Source organism: Acomys minous (genome assembly GCF_964271855.1).
Source record: "Acomys minous genome assembly, chromosome: 8".
NCBI lineage: Eukaryota > Metazoa > Chordata > Mammalia > Rodentia > Muridae > Acomys > Acomys minous.
In genome coordinates this window covers 122,258,512-122,282,907 of record NC_140489.1, presented here as the reverse complement: position 1 = coordinate 122,282,907, position 24,396 = coordinate 122,258,512, and the positions used below count along the sequence as shown (strand labels likewise).

Here is a 24,396-nt window from a genome sequence, read left to right as displayed (position 1 = left end):
GACAGTGAATATCTGTTAAGGCTTGGGCAACACACATTGATCATCCCCTCTTGTCCTGAATTAGAAATCCAACAAGGCTTAGTTAGTCAAGTGCTTAGCTTCGCTAAGACTGTGTCCATTTTCTCTCCTTTCTGGAGCTCAGATTTCTCTTCAAGCTTACATGGCTGGTAGCAAAATCCAGACTGCCCATACTTCCATATTTCCACCAGCAGTTAGTATCTTAGCCACCGGCTTTGTCAAGACCACTAGGAGCTTCCCACTGTAGTCTCCTAAGACTGCCCTCAGAGTGTGAACTAAAAAAATGGAGTGATACTTGGGCTGGCTTTTCATACTGGCTATAAGTCAGTCAGAGGTCCCACTCACGATTCAGGTGGGAGGGTTTTGAAAGACATGGTAACTGGCGTCCACTCAAAGGCCAAATAACAATTCCATGTGTGGTATTAAAAGAATATGTGTATGCACAAACACGATCCACATGTAAGCATGCAAGGCAACCATACATTATATAGAAAGTAAAAATAAACAAATCTTTGAAAAATACATTGATGTTTAAGTACTGCTTGGTACTTATAGGTTGATCTCATTTATAGCTATTAGATAATTAAATTCTGCATCAATCTAATCAATAGTTTCTATTACCATTCTTATGCCATGGATGAGTAAACTGAGGCAGAATTTAAGTGGCTTGTTCAAAAGATGTACCTAGTCATCAGTAGCAGAAGAAGATATACAGATAATAGACATCAAAGTGTCCTTACTCATTAACTGTCTCATGTGTCTTTACACATTGACTATTTCTATAATAATAGCTTGCTCTTTTATAATACCCCTTCAGTGCTTTGGATATTTTAATTCATTTAAGCCTCTGGTGATTATTGAATTTTAGCATGCATCCAGTTCATTACTTTAAATTTCAGACATACTACAAGAGTTCATAAAATTTACAGTTGAATATGATTGTCTACTGTGGAAGTAGTAATAACTACTATTCACTGAATGGTTTCTTTGTTAAGCAACTTATAAACGCTATTTTATTTACCCAACAATTATGCCATTATGCCTTGTTACAAAAACAAAAAACTTAGAAATGTTTCACACTGTGCCCATGCTCTCTTGGTATGGAACTCAACTCCAAAGATCCTTGGCTTCAATGATGGGGCGGGTGAGGCTTGTAGTGATTATGTTCAGAGGTTTGTACAATAATCCCTGCTACACCACCCACCGCTCTCAAAGATAATGTGCTAACATACTGAACTTGTTCTGCTATGGGAAGACAATGACAGTGCTATGACCTTGATCTTATCTGAGTCCAGCTGTGGTCCGACTTTCACAGTTGAGCAGCTGCATGATGACTGAGAAGCAAAGGTGGGAATGGAATTCTGTTGCCGACTTCTCTGTGCCCCACACGTAGTACATCCTGGCTTCAGAGCACCCTGCTCTGTGCTCAGATTTCTGAGTGATGTACATCTATCTTGATGAACGGTGTTGTGGGTCAGGAACTGTAGGTACACACATCATCTGCATGGTTTTCTCATACTGGCATTTGTGACTGAGACAAGCATCTCTGCTTCTGTGGAATACCACCCACCTAGAGTCATTTACTTCTTATTACCGAACATTCAGAGAGGTTTGCTACTAAGCAGCTTTGTAGACACCTCATGTGGACAGCCAACCTCATCCTCACGCTTCCTCTCTGAGCACCTGAGGTTGACTCCATGTTGGAAAAGATTGGCTTGGGGCTTGGTTAAAGGTGTCGGGGTAAGGAGCAGAAGGTTGAGCTGACTGGATCAACAAAACAGATATTGCTTCACATTAACCTACATGATTTCCTGATGTCAGCTTTCATTGATAAAGTGACCTAAATATTTGAACCATCTCTCTCTCTTATACAGATGTTTAATGGAATTGAGGTTCTTGTTTTATTCTTTCCTCCAAACTGCATAATAAATCCCAGCTGCCATCGGGGGAGGAAAGCACAATGCAGGTTTAAATGAGCTGCTACATCGATTTTTGTGTTTGTCCTGCCATAGTCTTGGCTTGTTTGCAGCCAGTGTTTTATAGTGGCAATATTCTATGTGCATTAGTTGTTCATATTTAACCCAATCAGTTCATCAAGATGGAAAACTCTTAGCTCTGCCACAGGAAAACTGTGGATAATCAATTAGGTGCAAAGAATCCACTCTTACTTTATCTTTTGAAGCCCAAAAGTCTTCAGCATTTCCATTCACAATATTTCACTGTAGAATGGCAAATATGTTAAGTTATTTAGAAATAAAGGTGTGATTAGTGAGCAGCAGCTCTTTAGGCAGTAGTCAGTCATTTATATTTTAGTATAAGTCAACTTGAGACCCTTGCTTGAAATGTTGAGAATATAGTGATGCACACTCAAGGCATCTATAGGATGAGTTTTGCAAGCAGCCCTTAATCCTTCTTCAGAGCATTTTACTTGCAGTTTAGATGCAGCTCTTTTAAAAGCATGTGATTAACAAATAGGTTTTTTCCTTTGTTCCAAGAGTCAGCATGAAATCTTTCCCTTGGATGTGGTCAGGAGCATCACACTTTAGTTCCCTTTGCAGAAGTCTCCAGGGTCTCCAGAATTTGCATTTTACCAAGGTTAACTGTAGCAAATTGACCTTTAAGAAGTGTTGGTCTAAAACTCTAGTGCAGGATGATACATACCCTGACCTTTGACAGAGTGGGAATAGCTCACTTAGGTTAGAAGCAGGGGACTGACTACTACTACATGAAGAAGGAAAGAGAGTCTACACACATCATGCCAGCAAGAAATGGCAGGAAATTATGAATAAATGACTCACATGAAGCAAAAAGGGAAGACCTCTTTGTTAGTAAGTAGCAAGGTAGTTAATCTTGGATATCAACTGATGGGATTTAGAAGCAAGTATCTGGCACATCTTCTTGGAGTTTTAGATTTAGGTTAATTAAGTCACCATAGCCTACCATAAACATGTGGGGGCACAGATCCTTGGGCCAAGGTTCTCTGAAATGAATATAAAGGAGAAAAGATGGGCACAAACTTCTCTCTTTGTTTTGTGACTATGATCACTATGTGACCAGCTAGATGCCTCATGTTCCTACAATCAGCTTTCCCTGCAATGACGGAGTACACCCCTTCAACTGTGAGCCAAAATAACTCTTCCTTCCTTAAGTTGCTTAATACTTAAAGCAGGTAGTTTGTCACAGCAATTAGAAAACTAGGTAACACTGGCAGGAAGCTACATAAATACACAGTCACAGTCCCTAGAGGACCTCTGTGCAGCTGGGTATGGAATAATTATTACTCATGATAATGACACCTATGTCATTATATTTTTTAAGGTTAAATATGCTCTAATTTCAAAAAAAAATTAGAAAAAGTGACTAATGTATCATAGGATGGTTTTCAGCCAAAGTTGGTTCATTTTACTTTTTATCTGTTACTTGAAGAAGCTGTCTTCAATTCACATTTGGGTATAAGAAGAATTTAAGTGTTCAAAACAATATTTTCTAACAGATCATGCATGTCTTGCCATTAAGTATATTTTTTGTGTGTGTATGTCAGCTACAAGATTTACAAACTGTGAAAGCCGTACTCCTTCTTGCATAAATTCAGAGGTCAGCAGTCGCAAACTATTCTGTTCCATGCAGGAAGCCTCACTTATAGAATATCATGGGAACCTGGGTCCTCAGAGTTGAGTAGCACAACATTTAGAGAGGTAGATCACATATTGTTTCTGTTCACACTCGTCAGGATGGTTAATCCCACCCGCCTTCATTCTCATGGTTGCCATGCATGGTTTTTAGGAAGCGTAGTGCTGGCTTCCTCTGAGATTTCTGCCTGATGGCTAAGCATCATGCCTTTCTGCCTGTGGAGGTCACCCCACTGCTGACCAGGCTCTCTTTTGCAAAAGTGGTACAGCAGCATTTTTGAAAAAGCCTGAAGCTGTAGTAATCTGGGCCAACCCAAGACTCTGGAAACCCACACAGGCTATTCCTGTTGTCCTTGTTGTGAGCCTCTCTTCCCTCCGTGAAGTCTCCGCAGCACGGTCACCTCTTCATGTCAGCAGACAAGCTGTACCCTCCAGTGACCTCGTTAAATAGAAGTGAATGCTAAGGACGAGCTGGAAGACAGGGCGTGCACACTTTGGGGAGACTTAAAAGTCTTATCTTTGGGGGAAAGTATCATTGCTGTGCTAATTGTTTAGCCCTTGGGGGAGGTTGGGACTTTGAAGAGAAAGGAGACAGGAAGCAGCTCAGTAATCAACGGTGAGTCAGGCTAAAGAAAACGAAGAAAGAACATTGCTACTTGCCAGTACTCGGAAAACATGTGTGAAGGGAAGCTTAGTGAACTTGACAAGGTATTTCTCAGACCTCAGAGCTGGGCCTCATACTTTTCCTTAAAGATTCCTCTTCTCTTGGGCTGAAGAGCTGGCTCAAACGTTAAGAGTTCTATTCCCTGCATCCACATCAGACAATTCTTACAACCACCTGGCACTCCAATTCCAGGGGACCGGACACAGTCTCCTTGCCTCTGCAGGCATCTGCATGCACGTGGGACACATAAGTGTAGAAAAGCACACACATACACAGATAAATCTTTTTAGAAGTCTTTTTCTCCATCTCTCAATTAATCTATTACTTTGTGATTTGCATAATGGTAATAACAAGATAGCAATGACTTTTTGACATTAAATTTTACTATGAAATCACTTCTAAAATGCATTTATTCACTGGCAAAGGGAATATTTCCCATGACAAAAGGTCTATTTAATGAGCTATGAAAATAAATTTTAGTAACTGGTTCCAAGGATTGTGTGACTTTGTTTTTATAAAAGGGCATGCATCTTCATTTCCCACTGTCCATTCAGCATTATGAGCCACTGCCTAGTACATGCTTTTTCTTTGATGTTTGCTTCCCCTCTCTCCCTCTGACATCTGCCTCTGTCACATATAGGGACTCTCATGTTTGTGATGGGCATACCAAATAATCTATGATCATCTCCCCCAAAATCTTTTATTTAGTCACATGTGGATAATCTTTTCCCAGGTAAATTAATAAAGTCTAAAATTTTACAGATTAGTACATACACACCCTCAGATAGGCATAATTTAACCCAGCACACTCTGTCCTTGTATTCCCAAGAGACTTTCAGTTCAGGTGAAATTAGTGGTTTGTTGGACCAGGCTGATTTTTTTCCTTTCTCTCTTTTTTTCATTTCCAGTCTTCTTTATGCTATTTCTCTCAAAGAAAAATTGTTTCAACATTCTCTACATGTCCAGAGATTTCCTGTCTCTTCAGATAACAATGAATGACATCTAATTCAGTTCTCTCTCTGTCTCTCTCTGATCCTTTCTCCTAAGGAGTGACCCCATCTGCCTCTAAACCCTCCCATCTTTGCTTCTTGTGACTTGCAGATAAATGTGAAGTAATGTGGGCAGGAGTGTGCCTTCCTCACTTCTAGAGCTGGATGGTCTCCAGGCCACATTCTGTACCTCATTCTTTGCTGTGTGTCCTGCTCACCCTGACCTACTGCCGTCCCATGCACAGATCAAATATTTGCTGAAAGGACATGGGATTCTTAGGATTTATGTCCCCCTCCCCCCCTTTTTTTTTTTGTCTTGTTATCTAGACGTAGTCTGGAAAATCGTGTGAAAAGCAGGAGGTTCTTATGCTTTTTAAAACATGGTTATATTTTTAAAATTATGTTTTCTCTCAGAAGACATGTTTAAAACTCCAAAGAGGAAATAAACTTTCAAGACCCCTATAATTACACATGACAATGTTATTAAAATGGAGAGATTCAACTTTTCAAAAGTACGGATGATATTTTCCTTAAGCATTCATTCCACTTAGTTATTCTAACATAGTTAATTGGCAGAAATTACATGTTACCTTTTTCTCGTTTTTATTCGCTAGGGAGATGTTAGAATTGAGTTTCATGTCTTGACTCTGAGGTTTGACAGCTGTTACCACCCTCTTCAATCACTGTGGAAAATATGTCTCCTTAGCTCTGAGAAATGCAAAGGTGTGAGGAACCTTGGAAAGAAGGATTATGTCTCTGCCTTCCCCAGGTGTTTTCATGTTAGCCAGGAGTGTTTCCACCAGTCCTTTGAGCTGAATGAAATTATAAGAACACTACCCAAGCTTGTCGATATTTCATTCTCTCGCTGCATTGAATGTGTAACTCTGCTGTGACAGAAATCTGTTTCTTACACGTCAGTGATTTCTTCATGGTGCCATGAGCAAAGTAAAAGAAAACTGATAACGTGTTTATTAACTTCTAGAAATTCTCTTTCACCCTTTGCCTCACACAAAACAGAGAGCTTTGTCCTTTGCCCTTATCATGGTAGAATTTTTTTTTGAATGACAGTAAATAAACCTGAGTTGCCAAGCTGGGTTCCTTAGTGGGTAGAGATCACTTCTGGCCTGAGGATACCCAGGTATACATAGTCTGTTTTTGTAGAGTCCCTCCCTCAACTATTATGAGTTTATAGGACTTCAGGTTCCTGTAGTTAAGTTGTGAGTATGTGATATATGAGATGATTGTGTGTTTTTCAACAATCCTTAGGAGTATAGTTTAAAAATACAGTTCCCTATAAAATCTAAGTGTATTCACACAATAAGTATCTTTGGTTACAATGGCACTGTACCAGGTACTGTGTTCTTTCGAGGATTCTTCGGATTAAAAGTACTTTTTTGTTGGTTTCCAAGGACGTGTGCAAAATAAGCCTCGTAAAGAGACTGTTTTTGTCTCTTTATTGTCAGTATGACTTGAAACATAGCAAGAATGAATAAGAGAAAGAAATAAACAAAAGAAACAGAAGCAAGCAAATAAACAAAGGCAGACAACCTCAGATTAATGTTCTATTTATGTATTTGTACTATTTATGTCTACACTAAATAGTACTCTGAACTGCTGGGTTCTGCCATAATAGAGTTTGGCCAAGTAACTACATGGAAGGAAAAATTTAAATTCCAGTTAAGCGTCTAATAAGGGCTGTCACCAGAGTATGCCTCAGTAGTGTTTCCTGAAGGAAGACTCCTGTCGATCTGGAAGTTCTTCTTTAGACAAAAGTTTTCAACTCATTTTTGCCAATCCAAGAAGTTAAATGGCTGGGTCTTATGGGACAGTAGTTTAGGTTTTTATAGGAAACTCTTCCAAAGAGACCATTCCGTTTCACACTTGGACGAGCAAAAATTATGCTTGTCCCATTTCTTCTTGCAATGTTCCATATTACCTATTCTTGTGTGTGTGTGTGTGTGTGTGTGTGTGTGTGTGTGTATGTGTGTGTGTGAATGTGTGTGTGTGTGTATGTGTGTGTGTGTGAATGTGTGTGTGTGTGTGAGTGTGTGTGTATATGTGTGTGTGTTTGTGTGTGTGTGTGAGAGAGAGTGTGTGTGTGTGTGTGTGTGTGTGTGTGTGTGTGTATGTGTGTGAGTGTTTGTGTATGTGGTAGTGTCCCTTTCATACCCATTCAACACTCCTAAACAGCAAAAAGTACTTTATAGATAACATTGTCACCTTTCCAACCCCTGATTCAGAGATCTCTTTTCTGCCTTCTCTTTCCTTTTTTTCTCCCTTATCTAATGTTAGGGTGTTGAAAGGTGGAATAAAATGGGGGGAAAGGAGTGGAAGAAAGAAAAAAACCCATAAAGTAGCTACTTCTAGCTACACATAAATGTTTACTTATATCAGCAAATGTTGAAAAGGCATTTCTTTGCTCCATTTTTGGCTTTTGTAAAATATAAGTCCACTTATTCACATGGATATAATGTTGATTTGTCTATTCTTTCATCAATATCACATTGTTTTGATTAATGTTCTAACTGAATACATATATATATATATATATATATATATATATATATATATATTCTCTTTTAATACTATGTTCACTATTCTAGGTATTTTGCTTCTTCACATAACTTTTACATTACATGTATCTATTAACAGTATCTGTATATGTGTAGGCAGATGCATGTAATGATGCATGTGTTGTGGTCAGAAAACCACTTCTAGGAAATGATGTGGGTCTTGCCACTGTTTGTGCCCCAGGTTTCAAATTCAAACTCAGTTCATCAGGCTCGAGCATGAAGAGTTCTCACTGAGCCATCTTTTGTATCCCCCTGTGAGCTTTTATATTAATTTAACATCCAGCTATATTGCTATAATTGCTTATTTATCTTAGGATTTTTTTTCTAATATTTTTTTATTTTCTACACTGAGAGCAATGTTATCTATAAACAAAGGGAATCTTATCTTTTCCAAGCAAGTATGTATTGTTTTTTTGTCCCACTCATATCTGATCACATTGTCCAGTAACTCTAGGATGATCTCTAAAAGAACTGATGAAAGGAGATGGTCGTACCTTGTTCGTGGTCTCAGTTGGGTAGCTTCAAGTTTTTCATAATTTTAGCTCTGAGATATTTTTGTGAATATTTGACCTATTTAAGATAATTTTATATTTATTTTCAAATATATTTTTCATGTTTATTTAATTATTTACTAAATATATATATGAACTATTTACTTAGTATTTACAATGCTACACTTACTGAGTTGTTCTGTCTAATCTTGGGTAATTCTGATCTTTGTTACAAATACAGGATTATCTACAAACCAGTAGAGATAATTGGAAGCCAGATCAAATCCAACTGTATGTTAACATAATAGATAATTTCCAAGCTGAGTGAAAGTGCCATCATTAGCTACACTGTGTATCCTTTCATCCAACACCCACTTCCTTCTCTGAGCTGCTTATGTGTTAAGATGATCACTGAACTAAGATTTCTGTAGTAACTGAAATCCTCTTTCATTTTACTATCTACGTCATCTCCCCAAGTAACCTCTTCGAACCCTGACTCTAAAATACTGCTCTCTCCAATCTCCACCAGCACTACCCTAGGACAAGCCACTGCTATCATTCAGCTATTCTGGGAAACTTTCTAGCTCCCATGTCTGCTGCTTATCCACTTGAAGCTACCAGTAATCCCTTCCAACGACTGTGGATGAAATAAACAAAAACATTCTGCTCTGCTCTGCTCTGGAAAAGTCTAGTCATTGCTTTTTTTTTTTTTTTAAATTTAAAGTTTCACCACACTGCCTAGCTCCATGTGGCTCTGCTGCCTTCTCTGTTTTGACGCCTCCATGCTTCTGACGCTTGTCCATGTCAGGGTCTTGTCAGGAATTATTCCTCAGCACAGAAGTGTATTTCTCATAGGCAGGCACATCCTGCCTCCTGCCTGAAAATGCATGACAGCCTTTCTCTGAGTATGAAGTATTAGGGATGTTCTCTTTCGTTCAGTTCCATTACTCGTTAATACTTTCAAATCTCCCACTTGCTTTGTTGGATAGTTGGAAGCAAAAAGAATGTCTCTGATATCTGGTAACTAGTCTAATCCATAGAGTGTCATTAGAAATTGAACTTACAGTAGACTGTGCCATCACCTTGGGATGGAAGTAACCCCATAGAGTGCAAAACGAGGCTGCATCACATTTCATTTTAAGACAGATAAAATCAGGGTCAGTCATCCTGACTAAGCAAGTGACTGAGGAGGACTTCATCAATTCTTTTAGTTTGCTCATGATGGAGATGGGATTTACTGAGAAGCTCAGTCTTCCAATACTTCTGCTTCCCAACAGTCAACAGTCAAGGATAAAGCCTTTTCTGCCCAAGTGATTTCATAACGTCTTTTTTTTTTAAACAAAGACTCTTTGTGGCTTCCCATGAGGAGTTTGCCTCCTTCAGATAATGATTAGTACATTCATCATATTTAACTCAAGATGTAGTTTATGGCTGAAGAGCAGTGATAATGATGTGACTGGCTTTTATTTTAGATGGTGTCTAAGAATTGAACTCCTTAAGCTCAGTGATGATGCTGCCCTACTCTGTATTATATATGCAGTGACATAAATGGCCATTTAGAAGAGCCAGTATGAAAGTGCTAAATGATTAATTTTCACTTTATATATTGAAATGCAATAAATCTTCGAGTGGCGTGGTTCAAACCCAATTCCTCGTTTCACTTGATAAATCACAAGCAGAACCAGAAGCTTATGTTCTTTTTATTTACTTTTTTTTATAAACAAATGGTATACCAGTCACTGACTTGAATCTTTGAGGTACAGTTAAGAGCGACTGGCCTGCTTGCTAAGAATTATACATTCTCAGCATTTGTAAGTTAATGATTGAATATGGTTATTGTTACTTTGAATTCTAACTCAATAGACTGTGGCTGCTTCCTTCTCTTGGGCAATGTTTCAAATTTTTCACTGCAAACTATGTCCATACAGGTAGTACAGTTTTCCAGATTTTTGTCGGATGTAGTTTTCAAATAATAAAAGGAGATTTTGTAAATTTTTTAGTGTTTGAAACTTCATTGCTTTAGAATTGTTAATTATGTTGCAATGGGACATCATAGCCTGACCTAACTCTTTAAATAACTAAACCTCAGACACATGTTTTATAGCTCAAAAGTTACTTCACAAATCTCCTCTCATCCTCATTTTTCCAAAAATCACTTGAACACACACAAGTCAGAACATTATAAGTGCTCAGAGGTGACCAGACAGGCTTCGGGGCTTTCTTTCTGTCTAACTGGGTCAAGTGAAAACTTAGTTTAATATGAAATATCCCAGAGACTATGCTTTCTGAGATGCTGAGCCTTTAGGCCCCATGCTTTGTGATTCAGTTATGACTTAGGTAATGTGCACCCTTCTGCTCTCTTGTGACTCATGACAGAGGAAAAGCCAACTCCGACATTGGGCTCTTTTTCATTTCTCAGTCCAGATTCCATTTCTTTTCATCTCAGAAGATTTTACCGGGAGAGAGCCTTTTACCCAGTATATACCATTTTTCTGACAGAGTACTCAGAAAAGTTATCTGATCAGAAGGCAGTGGTAGACACTATGTCTCTTTTTTTTTGGGTTCTCCAGAATGAAGCCCAGACGCCAGGCATGATGGCTAATGCCTTTAATCCCAGCACTCAGGTGGCAAAGGCAGGTGGATTGCTATGAGTTCGAGGGCAGCCTGGTCTACAAAGCAAGTGGAGGACAGCCAAGGCTACACAGAGAAACTTTGTCTCAAAAAACAAAACAAAACAAAAAACAACCATTGGAAGACTATGCGACCATTTTCAAACAGGCAATAAAGTATTTATTATGTAATAGAGCCTTTAATTTGGGAGGACCATTTCACATATATATATATATTCCCAACCATCCTCTTTGCAACAGAGATGAATACGTTACTGGTTTATTTCTGAACTACTATGTGGATGTCTCTCAAAGGATCTGATTTTTTAAAATGCAAATAAAAATAATAACAGTGAATTTTCTCTTTTCTTTGCAGTTACAAACATATGAAATTATGGCTTCTACTAGACTCAAAGTAACATTTCCTTTCATGTTGCTTGATTTTAATTGTCTCACAATTGGGAAATTACTGTTAAATTCAAATGGATTATTCCATGAAATACTACCTGACTGATAAACATTCCTGCAAATTTTAGAGGATAAAAAGAAGCATAATAATACTTTATTTTGAATTCCATCTTCTCTCCCTTGGATCACTTCTGAATTTCAGGGCTATTGCCTAGATAATCCAATTTGTTTCAACAGGAGTAATTGCAGATAAAATCAACTTTTCACTTAGAATTTTTACTGCATTGGCTCATAATATGACAAACTTGCATAAAATTATTATTTCACATATTTTTAAAGGACGTTAAAGGGACCAGAGACTTTATGGGTTTGGGGCTGTTAAGCTAGCTCAGACAGAAAAGTTCTTGTCTTCTAAGTAGGAGGTCCTAAGTTCAGTCCCCAAAGTCCTTGTTGAAAATGAAGGTATACTGGAGAGGTGGATCCTTGGCATTCACGGCTACTTGGAGAGTTTTAAGCAAATGAGAGACCTGGTTCCAAAGAGAGCATTGATGGCACCTTAAGCACAATACTGAGGGCTATTGTCTGACTCCCACATGTGCATGAGCACACAACATGCACTCTGCCAAGTGTATACGTGCCAGACACCTTATAGGTTTCACTACATCAATGACTCTGATAGTCAGTATTATACCCTGACCCACACTGTGATTCCCAGCAGACAAGTCATATGCTATTAATGATACTTGTGATTTGTATGTCATGCTCCTTTCTATCAGGAAGCTGCCAAATAGCTAAACAAAACTACATAGAAATCAGGTGCCCAAAGCTAATAATGAGTATGTCGTCTAAGATTTACAGACTTAGAGCAATAGTTCTCAAAGGTTGCCCCAGGATTCCTCTGGTGGTCAGTAGTGAGAATGGTTGTATTGTAGCACCTTCTTGTTGAGGACAAACTACTTTTATGATGTTACTCAAATTCTATTTGTCTTCTTTCCTTTTTAAAAAATGAGAGTAGGGGTTTTCTTACAGACTACATTGTACGTGAGGCTTCAGTAGGTTGGTTATAAATTAAGTGTAAGTACAGATTTTAATTAATTAATTACCTTTACATCCTGCCTGCAGTTTCCCCTCCTTCCTTTCCTTTCAGTCCTCTCCCCACTCTCCTGGCCACCCCACCCTTACCACTCATTCCTCCTCCCTTTCTCTTCAGAAAAGGAGAAGTCTCTCATGGATATCAGCCAGCCCTGGCATATCAAATTGCAGTAAAACTAGGTGCGTCTCCTCCTACTGAGGCTAGACTAGGCAGCCCAGTAAGAGTCTCAAAGGCAGGCAGCAGGTCACAATGTGGTGGGGTAGAAGTTGCTCACAGAGGCCACATGAAGACATTGAATCAGACATTGAATCCGCAGGAGCTGGAATTGCAGATGTTCGGGAGCCACAGGTGTGGATACTGGGAACCCCACTTGAATCCTCCGCAACAGTAGTCAGGGATTTCAAGCACTAATCCATCTCTCTATTCCCTAATTTAACTTATTTTTTATTAAAATTTTTATTTATTATAATTTATTTATATTGCATCCCAGTTGTTATCCCCTTGTTCTTTTTTTTCCTTTTTTCATTAATCTATTCATATCACATCTCAATTTTTATTCCATTCCTTGTTTCCTCCCATTCCTCCCTCCCTTCTGCTTTTCACCCTATTCCCTTCCCCTAGGTCTGTGACTAAGGGGGACTTCCTCCTCCTCTATATGATCATAGGGTATCAAGTCTCTTGTTGATAGCCTGTTATCATTTCTCTGAGTGCCACCGGGCCTCCTCCTCAAGGGAATGTAGTCAAATATGGGGCACCAGAGTTCATGTGAAAGTCAGTCGCTGCTCTCCACTCAACTGTCAAAAATGCCCTGTCCATTGGCTAGATCTGGGTAGGGGTTCAATGTTTACTGCACATATTATCCTTGTTTGGTGCCATAGTTTGAGCAGGACCCCTGATCGAATCTTCACTTTATTCACAAATATATATATTCTACACAAGCAGTACAGTCTATTGGCGTTTTCAGCAATTTTTAAGAGTAAAACTAAGCCTCAGACAAAAGTCATTTGGCAGTGATTGCTTAAGAGAAATGGTACATTACTTATGATAAATATACATGCTTTGTAGCTTCTGGGATATTCCAGAACTGTCCTTTCAATTATTGTAGATCCAGGTAATATATAACTAAAAATTTTTTATACTCATGAGTGTGTGTCTATGAGTGAATATTCACATGAACATGTGTGTACACGCACTGGAGATTGCCATGACACACATGTGAAGGCCGTAGAACAACTTGCACGAATAGGTTCTCTCCTGCTCTTGGGTCCTGGGAATCAAAATCAAGTCAAACTTAAGTAACCAGGATTATTATTAACAATTGTCCTTGTGTGGTGCTATATCACCAACCCTAAACATTCTTTTAAATTGTTCACAATATGATACCAGAAGTTTTCATTCTTTCATGGTAGTAGATTCTACAATATAATGGATTTTTTCACAAAATAGATGGACATGTGACTCTTGTTCAAGTCAAGCCTATGTTCTTGGACCCTGCCTAGATATTTTAGCTTTCATTGAAGTTAACCTATAGGAATGGCCCATATCAAAAATAAATTATGTAGACTAATAGAAACACTGAAATAGTCTTTGCAGTCCCAAAATGTAACTTCCTTTATTAAAAATATTTTTATTAAAATATAATTATATTATTTTTGCCCTTTGCTTTCCTCCTTTCAGCCCCTCTCTTGTACCTACTGCTTGATCTTTTTGGCATCATGGCCTTTTTTCTTTAGTTGTTTTTTCATGCAGGCACATGTGTGTGTGTGTGTGTGTGTGTGTGTGTGTGTGTGTGTGTGTCCTACATATTACAATTTGTTTCATCTAAACCACCTGGAAAATTTTTAAAGTATGTTTTGCCATTATTTTCATGTTATAGAACCCAAGCTGGGATGTAGAGAGGTTAAGCTAATTAGCCTATCAATGCTTGAGACTTACATCTGATTTCACAGTTGTGTTCTCCCTACTAAGCTATTTTCTTTTCTTTAGGCAAATCTTTCATAAATTTGATTGGCAAAAATGACTCAACTGTTTCCTTTTAAAGAACAGAACATAACACAGGTACAAAGTCACCTGGAGCTCAATAGAGAGTGTGGCTACAGAAGTCACCTTTCAAATATGGGGCACCAGAGTTTGTGTGAAAGTTAGATCTCCTTCTCCACTCAACAGTGGAGAACGTCCTGTCCATCGGCTTGAACATGTCCTTTGGATGGAGATACCTGGTGGCACTCAGAGGAAAGATAATAGGTCACCAAGGAGAGACTTGATACCCTATGAGCATATACAGGGGGAGGAGGTCCCTCTCAGACACAGACATAGGGGAGGGGAGAGGAGTAGGGGGGAAGTGGGAGGAAGGGAGGAATGGTAGGATACATGGGATGGGCTAAAAACTGAGATGTAATATGAATAAATTAATTAAAAAAATAAGAATTAAAAAAAAAAGAAGTCACCTTTCTCTAAATTGTCCCCCACTGTTGTGTCCTATAATGCATTGTTTCTCCCTCCTTTCCTTCTTCTCTCCCTCCATCCCTCTCTTTCTCTCTCTGTGTATATGTGTATGTTTGAACAAGAGTGAGAGAGAAAGAGAGAGAGAGAGAGAGAGAGAGAGAGAGAGAGAGAGAGAGAGAAGAGTAAATTATTAGAGAAGGACTGTCATACTTTTCTTTACTTCCCATAATTCCTTATACCAAATTAGGTTGTAATATGTATTCATTGAAATGACTGATAGAAAGTCTAAGTGAATAATGGCTCAGCATAGTATTCCTGAGTGCACACTCTTGAAACAACTGCTCTAGAAGGCAGCTCCTTCCATCTGCCAATGTCTTAAGGGTTTTCTGACAACTGTTTCTATCATATTAAATTATTCATGAGGATCCTACTGGAAAAAATGTTTATATTTCTACAAAAGAATTCTTGTCTTATTTGGATTATTCTTAACTGCCTGTGTTTCAACACTCAAATTCTCAATTGATTAAATATTTTCAGTAAGGGCTATTGATTCTACTAGAGAATGTATAATTTGTGTCTGGATTTCCCCCTGTAGGCCAAAATCCTAGGCTGTTGGTTTCATATTTTAAGATGGAGTTATGACATCTTGCTTTGTCTGTATTTCTTCTGTTTCTATAAGAACAACAATTAAACATTAGATGATAAAATGCATCCTGTGATATCACATCCTGTGATGGTTCCTGATATGTTCTTATGTAATTTATCCCCAGGCATTGTTTTTTATGTTTTCCTTCCCCCGAGGTACTGTCATGTACTGGCTGTATTCTCCACAGGTTATTTCTGATCCTGTTCACCACTTCTAACATCTAACTCATAAGACTGGCTTTATTTTAAACTAAAAGGAGACTGTTCTGGTTTCAGTGTACCCAGAAATTCTTCCAAAGACCTGGCTCACAGCATGTCACAGAGTTTTGCCATCTAGGCCCAAATACAGACCCATGAAGAATATAAATACAAGAATGTATAAATATTTTTAAAGCCCTGTAACAATACAATGCTTTTAGAGTAAGGTAGATATTCATGACATTAAGTAAGACAATGATTTTTACCCCAAAATGGAGTCATAAACTTGGACATGAGCATTTTTTGACCCATTGGTTCTTTCCATTTGGAATATGCATAACCAAAGCCCAAACTCTGAGCTGACCTTACAAACATGAGACAGAACAAGTCTTATTACTTCAGAAGGAAATACACAAGCTGCAAGAAATCCAGAATTGTTTGCTAAGTATTACAAAGTACTGTGGGAACACTGACTAACTGCCTAGAGATTTCTGGAAGTCTGTAAGAAAGAGTAGCTTTTGAGCTTTGTACAATACAATGTGTGGGTGTGTACCAGAAATGTCTTAAATTGGAAAGGGCATCCCCAGATAGAAAAGACAACATGTTCACACCAGTGAGAACGTAGGAGAAAACAACATCCTGGAGACAATGTGAAAATTAGAACAAGTCTTTTTGAAAAGCAGTTTGACAGATTATGTCAAGATCTATACAAATACGTACATCTTTGCCATAGTAATCCTGCTTATGGGAGTTTATATCAGGAGGTTTTAGCTTTCATTGAAGTTAACTCTATAGGAATGGCCCATATTAAAAATAAATTATTTAGACTAATAGAAACACTGTAATAGTTTTTGCAGTCCCAAAATGTAACTTCCTTTGATAAAAAAATATTTTTATTAAAATAGAGGTTTCATTTATAATGGCAGAAATACAAAATAATTTTAGTTTATTATCTAAAATATACAAGAGAGTTATATAGATTACAGCACAGTTTTACTAATAAATTCTTTTATTTTTGAGATTATAATATAATTACATTATTTCTTTCTTCATTTTCCTCCCTCCAAATCTCCCCTCCTTGCTCTCTTTCAAATTAATGGCCTCTTTCTTCATTAATTATTGTTACATACATATATGTATATGTTGTATCTATTATTAAGCATGTGAATACAGTATACTCATTGTGCATACATGAGCTGATCAAATATTTTTCCCCTTAATAGCCTATATGGCTGGATGATAGGTCAGTCTACAGAAATGCCTGGTGAGAAATCATGAGGATGTGCATCTGTATCTCCAGCAAGCTGTAAACCCCAGGCATGCCCCCACATTCCTAAAGTCCCAGCACTAAAGAGGAAAAGTGAAAATGAGCTCCAGCTTCAGTGAAGGAAGCAAGCCTTTTCAAAATAGAAGGTGGAAAATGATCAAGGGAGATACAAAGTGTCAAAGTCTGGCCTCATGCATGTATGTACACACTCATTCACAAAGCACACAAACTACACACATGTAAACCCCCACATAAGTACATAAAACATATTACCCAGAGAAATAATCAGCATCAAAAGAAAAAGACAAAATCAGGAACAGAGAGGAAGTAAGCATGAGTTTGTGTAATGTATTCACTCAGATGTTAATCTTCATCTAACCTCTACAGCACACATGTGGGTATTAAGTTAGTAGGTGATAGGACTTAGTGATCTTCTGTTCCCCAAACAATTGTTGCCATTATCAGGGAGGAAAGAAAGCCAAAACTAATAATAAATGTGAATAAAGACATTCTACTGTGATGTCCCCACCAGTTCTACTTTCCCCTCTCATAAAAATGAAGATTCCAAAATAATTGCCTGTGTGATCTTGTCACTCAACTGGAGCTTGCTTCCCGACATATGTATTTTAAAAAGTCATCCATGCATCCCACTTCTCAATCATGATGACTGTGCTGTGACAATTTACATTTTCAAAAAAAAAAATCATTTGCAACTACAGAAATTCTTTTTTTTTAAAGATTTATTTATTTATTATGTATATAGCATTCTGCCTGCAGGCTAGAAGAGGGTACCAGATTCCATTATAGATGATTGTGAGCCAAATGTGGTTGCTGGGAATTGAACTCATGACATTTGGAACAACAGTCAGTGCTCTTAACCTCTGAGCCATCTCTCCAGCCCAACTACACAAATTCTTATGATGTAGGCATAGTAGATAATGCTGGGGGCCCCAGGCCCCAGGGAGAAGAGGCAGAAAGACTTTAAGACTAGAGGTCAACTTGGGCTACAGTGAGTTCCAGGCCCACCTCAGCTATAGATCTTGTTCCCGAGAAGCCAAAAATTAAAAAGAAAAAAATATTGAACCATATCAGTTTGCATTTCCTAACCTACAGACATTCATTTGAATATTTTGAGGGCTTTGACACAGTAGCAATAGTTTTTGGTGTCTTACTTTTTTTTAAAATCAGTGTCATATGGAAAATGTGGATGCAGAGGGTAGGAGAGCCTGTCCAATCGCTTACTTGACATCAGTTTCTCCCTGTCCTGTAAATGTCACTCAAGTTAATAGTTGTTAATTAATAAATTGTAACTACATTTGTTTATCTGACAGTGTTAGAACATGCCATAGCACATGTCTGGAGATCAGATAACAGCTTGGAGGAGTCTGTTTTCCAACATGTGGGTCCCAAGAATTGAACTCAGGTCATCAGGCTTGATGGAAAGTGCCTTTACTCACTGATCCATGTAGCCTCTCTCTCTCTGTGTGTGTGTGTGTGTGTGTGTGTGTGTGTGTGTGTGTGTGTTTAAACAATCTTGAAACTTGTAAACATTGTGTTTATCCATACTGTGAGATCTTTAAAATTACAATAGCCATGTAATATAAATGACATTCAAACTTTGCATCGAGGTTTGGTATATATAAGAACAGGCTGAATTATTTGAGCTACAAAAGTTGGGGAAGTTATGAAAGTCTATCAGCTTGATGACAGTTCTGACAAGCAATATTGCCCCAACAGAAGAGTATGCTGTGCTAGTCTCAGGTTTTGGGGTTCTCTTTATAACTGTTATCCCTTTGGCTTTTTGCTTACAGAAAGTGGGGGGAGGTGGCAGCAAGAGGGAAGGAGAAACCTAGACTTCACTCCTGCAACTTGCTCCTATGAGCAAAGACTCTAATGTGGCTTGCCTTTGCTGTCATTGACAAGTGGCTCAGTAATGCCCTGCTGCCTGACCAGGACCATTTCAAACTTGACAAAGTATGGGAATTGACATGACATGAGTGGAGCTGAAAACCAGAATGCACCTGACTCTGGGCTTGAGAACTCTGTCTTCTGGACCCTTTTTTATGCACGAAAAGATTCCGTGGGGTGTAAGGACAAGGACTGTAGGGCATTTCTGAGAGAAACAAAGGCAACTTACCTCTTCCACAAGTTATCCTATGGAATGACATGGGACAGGCTTTGAATGCTTCCTTACGTCCGTTCCTGCCTTCAAGGACTGCTCAAGCAGCCTACGAATTTCATTTTGAGGATGAGAAAAGCCCTTGCACCATTTGTATCAACTCTTAAGCATTCCTATGCTGTACCTGGCCACATGATTAAAATGCAAATGTCATGAGGAGGCATGGAACCAAAGTCACTGGTATTTGTGTTATTAATTAAATGAGATTAATTTCTCACTTTGCTATTAAAAAAAAGAAAATATGAAAAGTAGATCCTTTGCAAGCTGGTGCTAACTTCCTTTAACCACATTTTCCCATCGACTTCTAGGTCACCATACTTTGAATTGTTCCTCGGCTTCTCATCTTTATCCATGGTTTTCATCCTTCTATAACCTAGTCCAAACCCTTTTCATGTGGATTTTTTTTTTGCATCATGACAATATAAATCACAACATACAATTTGAAAATTTTGTTGGAAATGAAGTCGAACTGCTTAGTGTTTAGAACATGTCTTTGGTGTCATGGTACTGTTGTTATTTGGAGCCGGATCACTCTGCTATGGAAGGTGCCCTGTGCACCTATAATAAGTAGATAACAGTAGATAGCCTCCAGTTGTATCAACCAGAAAATGCCTCTTTTCCTCTTGAACATCCGTTAAGCTAGGTAGAGGGCAGAGCCACCACCATAAATTTTGGAATAATTGGAGATAAAAAACCAATCTCTAGCCGGGTATGGTGACACATGCCTTAAATCCTAGCATTTGGGAGGTAGATAGCTGTGAGTTCGAGACCAGCCTGGTCTACACAGTGAGTCCAGGATAGCCAAAGCTACACAGAGAAGTCCTGGCTCGAAAAACCAAAACCAAAACAAAACAAAAACAAAAAACAAAACAAAAAAACAAAAACAAAAACAAAAACAAACCAACCAACCAAACAACAACAACAAAAACACAACAACAGCAAAACCCAAATCCCTAGGAAATCATTAGCCCTTGACTAACTGTAGCCAATGCATTTGTTTTTAATTTCATATCTCTTAAAGTTACAGTCAGCTAGGCAGAAACAAGAAATGGAGACAAATATCTATAAATGTACCTTCTAGAGTGGGTGAAGTAAACATATGCCAGGTGAAGAGCACAACAAAACTGATTCTATTTTTATCTTTGCCCACATATCATTGGATTTTCAACATGGAATGTTTCCTTCCCTTTCAAGCAGTAGTAATATCCTGAACTGCAATTCAGTTACCTCTGCTTCCTTGTGCCAGTAGCATCCAGCTAGAAACTAAGATCAAAGTGCTAATGGAACAGTCTGGGTAAACTGACAAATTGTTTACCGCCCACCCTTCCACATTTCTATCCGTAAGAACCGGAGATGCATTGAGTAACCCTTACATTTTACTTCCGTTAGCCCATGTAAAGTGCTGCTACATCTGATGCAGAGATGAAAGGTTAGAACTATGGACCTCTTCGTAGTGTCAGAGCTTTATCTAACAGACCTCTCTCCTTGCTGTCTATTCCTTTGTATATATATATATATAACCACATTCCTCTCCCCTCTCTCTCCTTTTCCCTCAATATTTCCTCTCAAAACATCCATCAGTATGTTTCTCAAAACTGAAATGAACACAGGTGTCATTATTTTATTTAGTTAATTCCCTTTAATTACAAAATGAATAATATATACAGATGATGAAAGTGTGCAAAAGGTAACATCATTAAACTACACTTCATTTCCATGTTTTAATTCAGTCGTCCCCTTTCCAAGATAAACCTCTATTACCTGATAGCTTATGTGTTTGTGAAAATATGCCTACATACTCGTGTGTGTGTGTGTGTGTGTGTGTGTGTGTGTGTGTGTATGCATAGACTTGCTATTTACATTTGTGTCCTGTGTTTTAAATAGCAACATATCTTAGCCATATCTTCATCTAAGCATAAATGCATTTATAATATTATACTTTACAGAGTTGCAGAGTATTTTCTCTGTGAGCCTGTACTGCCACTTATATGATTACCTCATTATCAGTGACTAATTTAGGTTTCTGGCTTTAGCTAAAACAACGTGATGCTGCAAAGAACAGATGTAATGCTGGAATTTGAGTGGTGGCTACTTTGTTTCCATGAGAAGTGTTCCAAGTCTTCTCCTTTTGTTTTGAGAAGATAAAGTCTCATTGTATAAAGCCATGTTGTTATTACACCCATAAGCAGAATGCACGCATCAAGTACAAGATAGCACATGCAGAGGCCCTGAGAGGTGCTTGGTTCATCTCAGAGATGTTGCTCAATGAAGAAAGAGGGACAGACACTTGTAGAATCTGTCACTGGGTCCCATATTCCAGGAGTGTCCTTTAAAATATGCCAGTAAACGAGGAAGGAATTTGGCAATCCCACCTCAGTCACAGTTTCTGTTTCTATTAGTACTTATTCTTAGATCTGCCTTTCCTAAACAGTGTTGCCTGACTCTGAGATGGACTTGAAATGCGTGAATGTCACTAAAAGTGGGCAATAACAATTAATTTTAAAAGTGCCTGTGGAATTTTCCTCATATCATTTTATCCCTAAAGATATTTTAATATTTCATTTGAGCTTTTGTTTCTTAAATCTTCACAGTACTGTCGGTTGAAAAGCACCATGGTGTCTCCTCTTAGCCCATCATCAGAATGTGCATGTGCCATGGGATGTGCTGCATTCTTATTTCAGCGTAGTGGCAGATGTGTTAGGGACAGATTTCCATATGGTGTTCCAGGTGTGCAGCCTTGATATACTGAAGAATTATTTTAAATTTCTGAGGGAAGATTAAAAAAATGCATATTTTCATCCTATTAGTGGCTAACATGTTTATTCTTTAAGATTTGGGAAGCAAGATGTGTGCCTTCTGTTTGTTTTTATTTTTAATGATCAATCAAATGACATACTTATTAGTACTTCATCTTTAAAAGGGAAGAGTTCTAATTGGCAGAAAACACAATGTATTTCGTGATATTGGATAACTGCTCTCACAAAAAAAATCACCCCATAAAAACACTCAAAATAAACATAACCTTGTGTGTGTGGTGTCATTCATTGTCTTGGAAATAAAATTATAATCGCATCTATAAAGTTGGGGGGGAAATTCTAGTATAAAGAGCACATAATAGTCACAATTCAAGGCTTCTAATTTAGTATTAGGCAAAACCATAATAATGATCTGAAAGAAAGGCATGTATCTATCTGGTTGTCATAGGGATTGAAAAGAATTACAGAGGGAAAGCCCCTGCGCACGTGAGTACAGGGTTAAAGGCAGCCTCGCACCCCTTGAGTCCCGGAGCAAATTCAACAGCAGTGACTGCCTGACTTTTGAGCGGGGCGCGGGCTGGGCTGTGTACCAACAGCCTCGTCAACTGCAGACGGAACTGCAGCATCCCTTCCTGCAGTAGCGCGCCAGCCATTGGCTCCTCTGTGACACGTGACTGATAAAGCCTTTTCTGTGTCTTTTCTCGCCCATCTGTGTGCAGGGCACTGATAGGCCAGGCTGATGCGCAGGCAATTTATCATCTTGATCTCCCACTGAGTCAGGGAGCTCTCCTGTCACCAGTATTGATTTCAGAGGATGGACTAAATTTCCTAGGATTTCCATTAAGAATTAAGAAAAAATCTCTAAGCACGCAGGGTAGCCAGACAGACATGGATATGAGATGGCACTGTGAAAACTCGCAGGTAGCTTCTTCTCGCACAGCCGCTAAGCACAGCTTAGTTCTGCAGCATGCAGGGTTTAAGCTACCAGAAGCTTAAAATCAAAACGAATGGAAATACGAACAGACCTATTCGGATGAACTGATTTTAAGATTTATATGGAAATGTTTCTTCTTGGAGACTGCATGTCAAATTTATGCACGCTGAATGTGAACTGCAGAGAGATTTTAAATTTGGAACTGTCCTTAAACCCTGAGCATGGTTGCTTCTAGTTTTGTCTGCTGCTTTTCTGTGAGCTTCAGAGGTTTCTTCCAGCATGCTTGTAGCAAAAACAACGAAAACTTGTGTTGGTGTGTGTGTGTGTGTGTGTGTGTGTGTGTGTGTGTGTGTGCGCGCGCGCTAACTCGGGTCAAGTAAAAGCATGAATAAACGCTGCTTTCAATACGTACAAGACTGCCTTATTACTGCTAATGATTTGGTGAAAATGTTGCTTAAATATGCTTATATTCTGGCCGTGCATGCTTTTGCGACACAGTGAGATTTTTACCGAGAATTCGCAAGGTGTTGTGTCTGAATTGTACGCATGTTGGGTAACAGAAAATGTATTAGTGATCAGTGATTAAACTTAACTATTATAAATATTTCCTGATGATGGGATTGAGTAACATTTATATCACTTCTGCTTACTTAAAAATGTATGTGTTGGGTAATGAAAATGTTGATATTTCTGAAATACTAACTTAAGTTATTTGAAAAATAGTAAGATTTAAATCTCTAGAAATGCTTCCTAGATGATAGAACTAAAAACGGGTTTTAAAATAATTTATTTAGGGATAGGCTTTTACATTTTGTTGTTTATGTATACGAGAGATTTTGTATATCTGGGGAGGGGCGGGGTATGTGTATTGTGTGTGTGTTGTGTGTGTGTGGGGGGGGTGAATACCCTGAAAAAAATGTTTGATATTCTTCTAACTGGTCCTTATTCTTGTGAGGAGCAAAAAAACGCCTTGGCATTCAAGCATTTTCTAGACCCGTGGGAATCAAAGCTAGCAGAAGCAATGGGATGTCCAGATGGGATTGGCACGCTTGGCAGGGAGTAGAGACAATAGGTGGGGGTGGAGCAGATGGAAGACAGAAGGGACCACATTAGCATATTAGCAAAGAGGGGGCGGGGTGGGGAGGAAGACTGCTTCCTAGGGAAGGAAGCCTGGCCTCTCTTTTCACGGGGAACTTCTGATCCCGTCTTCTTTTCACTATGAAACAGGATATCATTTCTGGGGTGACAGCTATTTTAAATTCAGTAGCCTCTGCTACTGAGATTAGAGAGGAAGACCCATGAATAGGACTTGCTTTATCAGATTATATATGATGCTTTGCTTATGTATTGTTTGTGATCTTGTTTGTCTTTACCATGTTAAGAGAAAATAGGAGTAAAATCAAAATGAAGTTTGCACTATTTTAGTTGGTGGCATCTAAATGAAAATGTGAAAATTACTATTAAGCTTTTTTTTTTTTTAACCAGACCTTGGGTAAAC

The 24,396-nt window shown here is 38.5% G+C and overlaps 1 protein-coding gene across 38 annotated transcripts in view; it reads left to right on the top strand.

Moving 5' to 3' along the window:
- The window catches only part of NRXN1 (neurexin 1), a 1,076,640-nt gene that overhangs the window by 995,080 nt on the left and 57,164 nt on the right, over nt 1-24,396 (top strand). For 2 of the 38 annotated variants that reach the window (XM_084793850.1, XM_084793849.1), the window contains exon 1: nt 22,681-22,885. The exons of the other annotated variants lie outside the window; for them this stretch is intronic. In XM_084793850.1, the coding sequence (XP_084649976.1) occupies nt 22,853-22,885 (33 nt within the window). In that variant the 5' untranslated portion in view covers nt 22,681-22,852. Of the gene's footprint in view, nt 1-22,680; nt 22,886-24,396 lie in introns of those variants that run through there. 38 annotated transcript variants of the gene reach the window in all.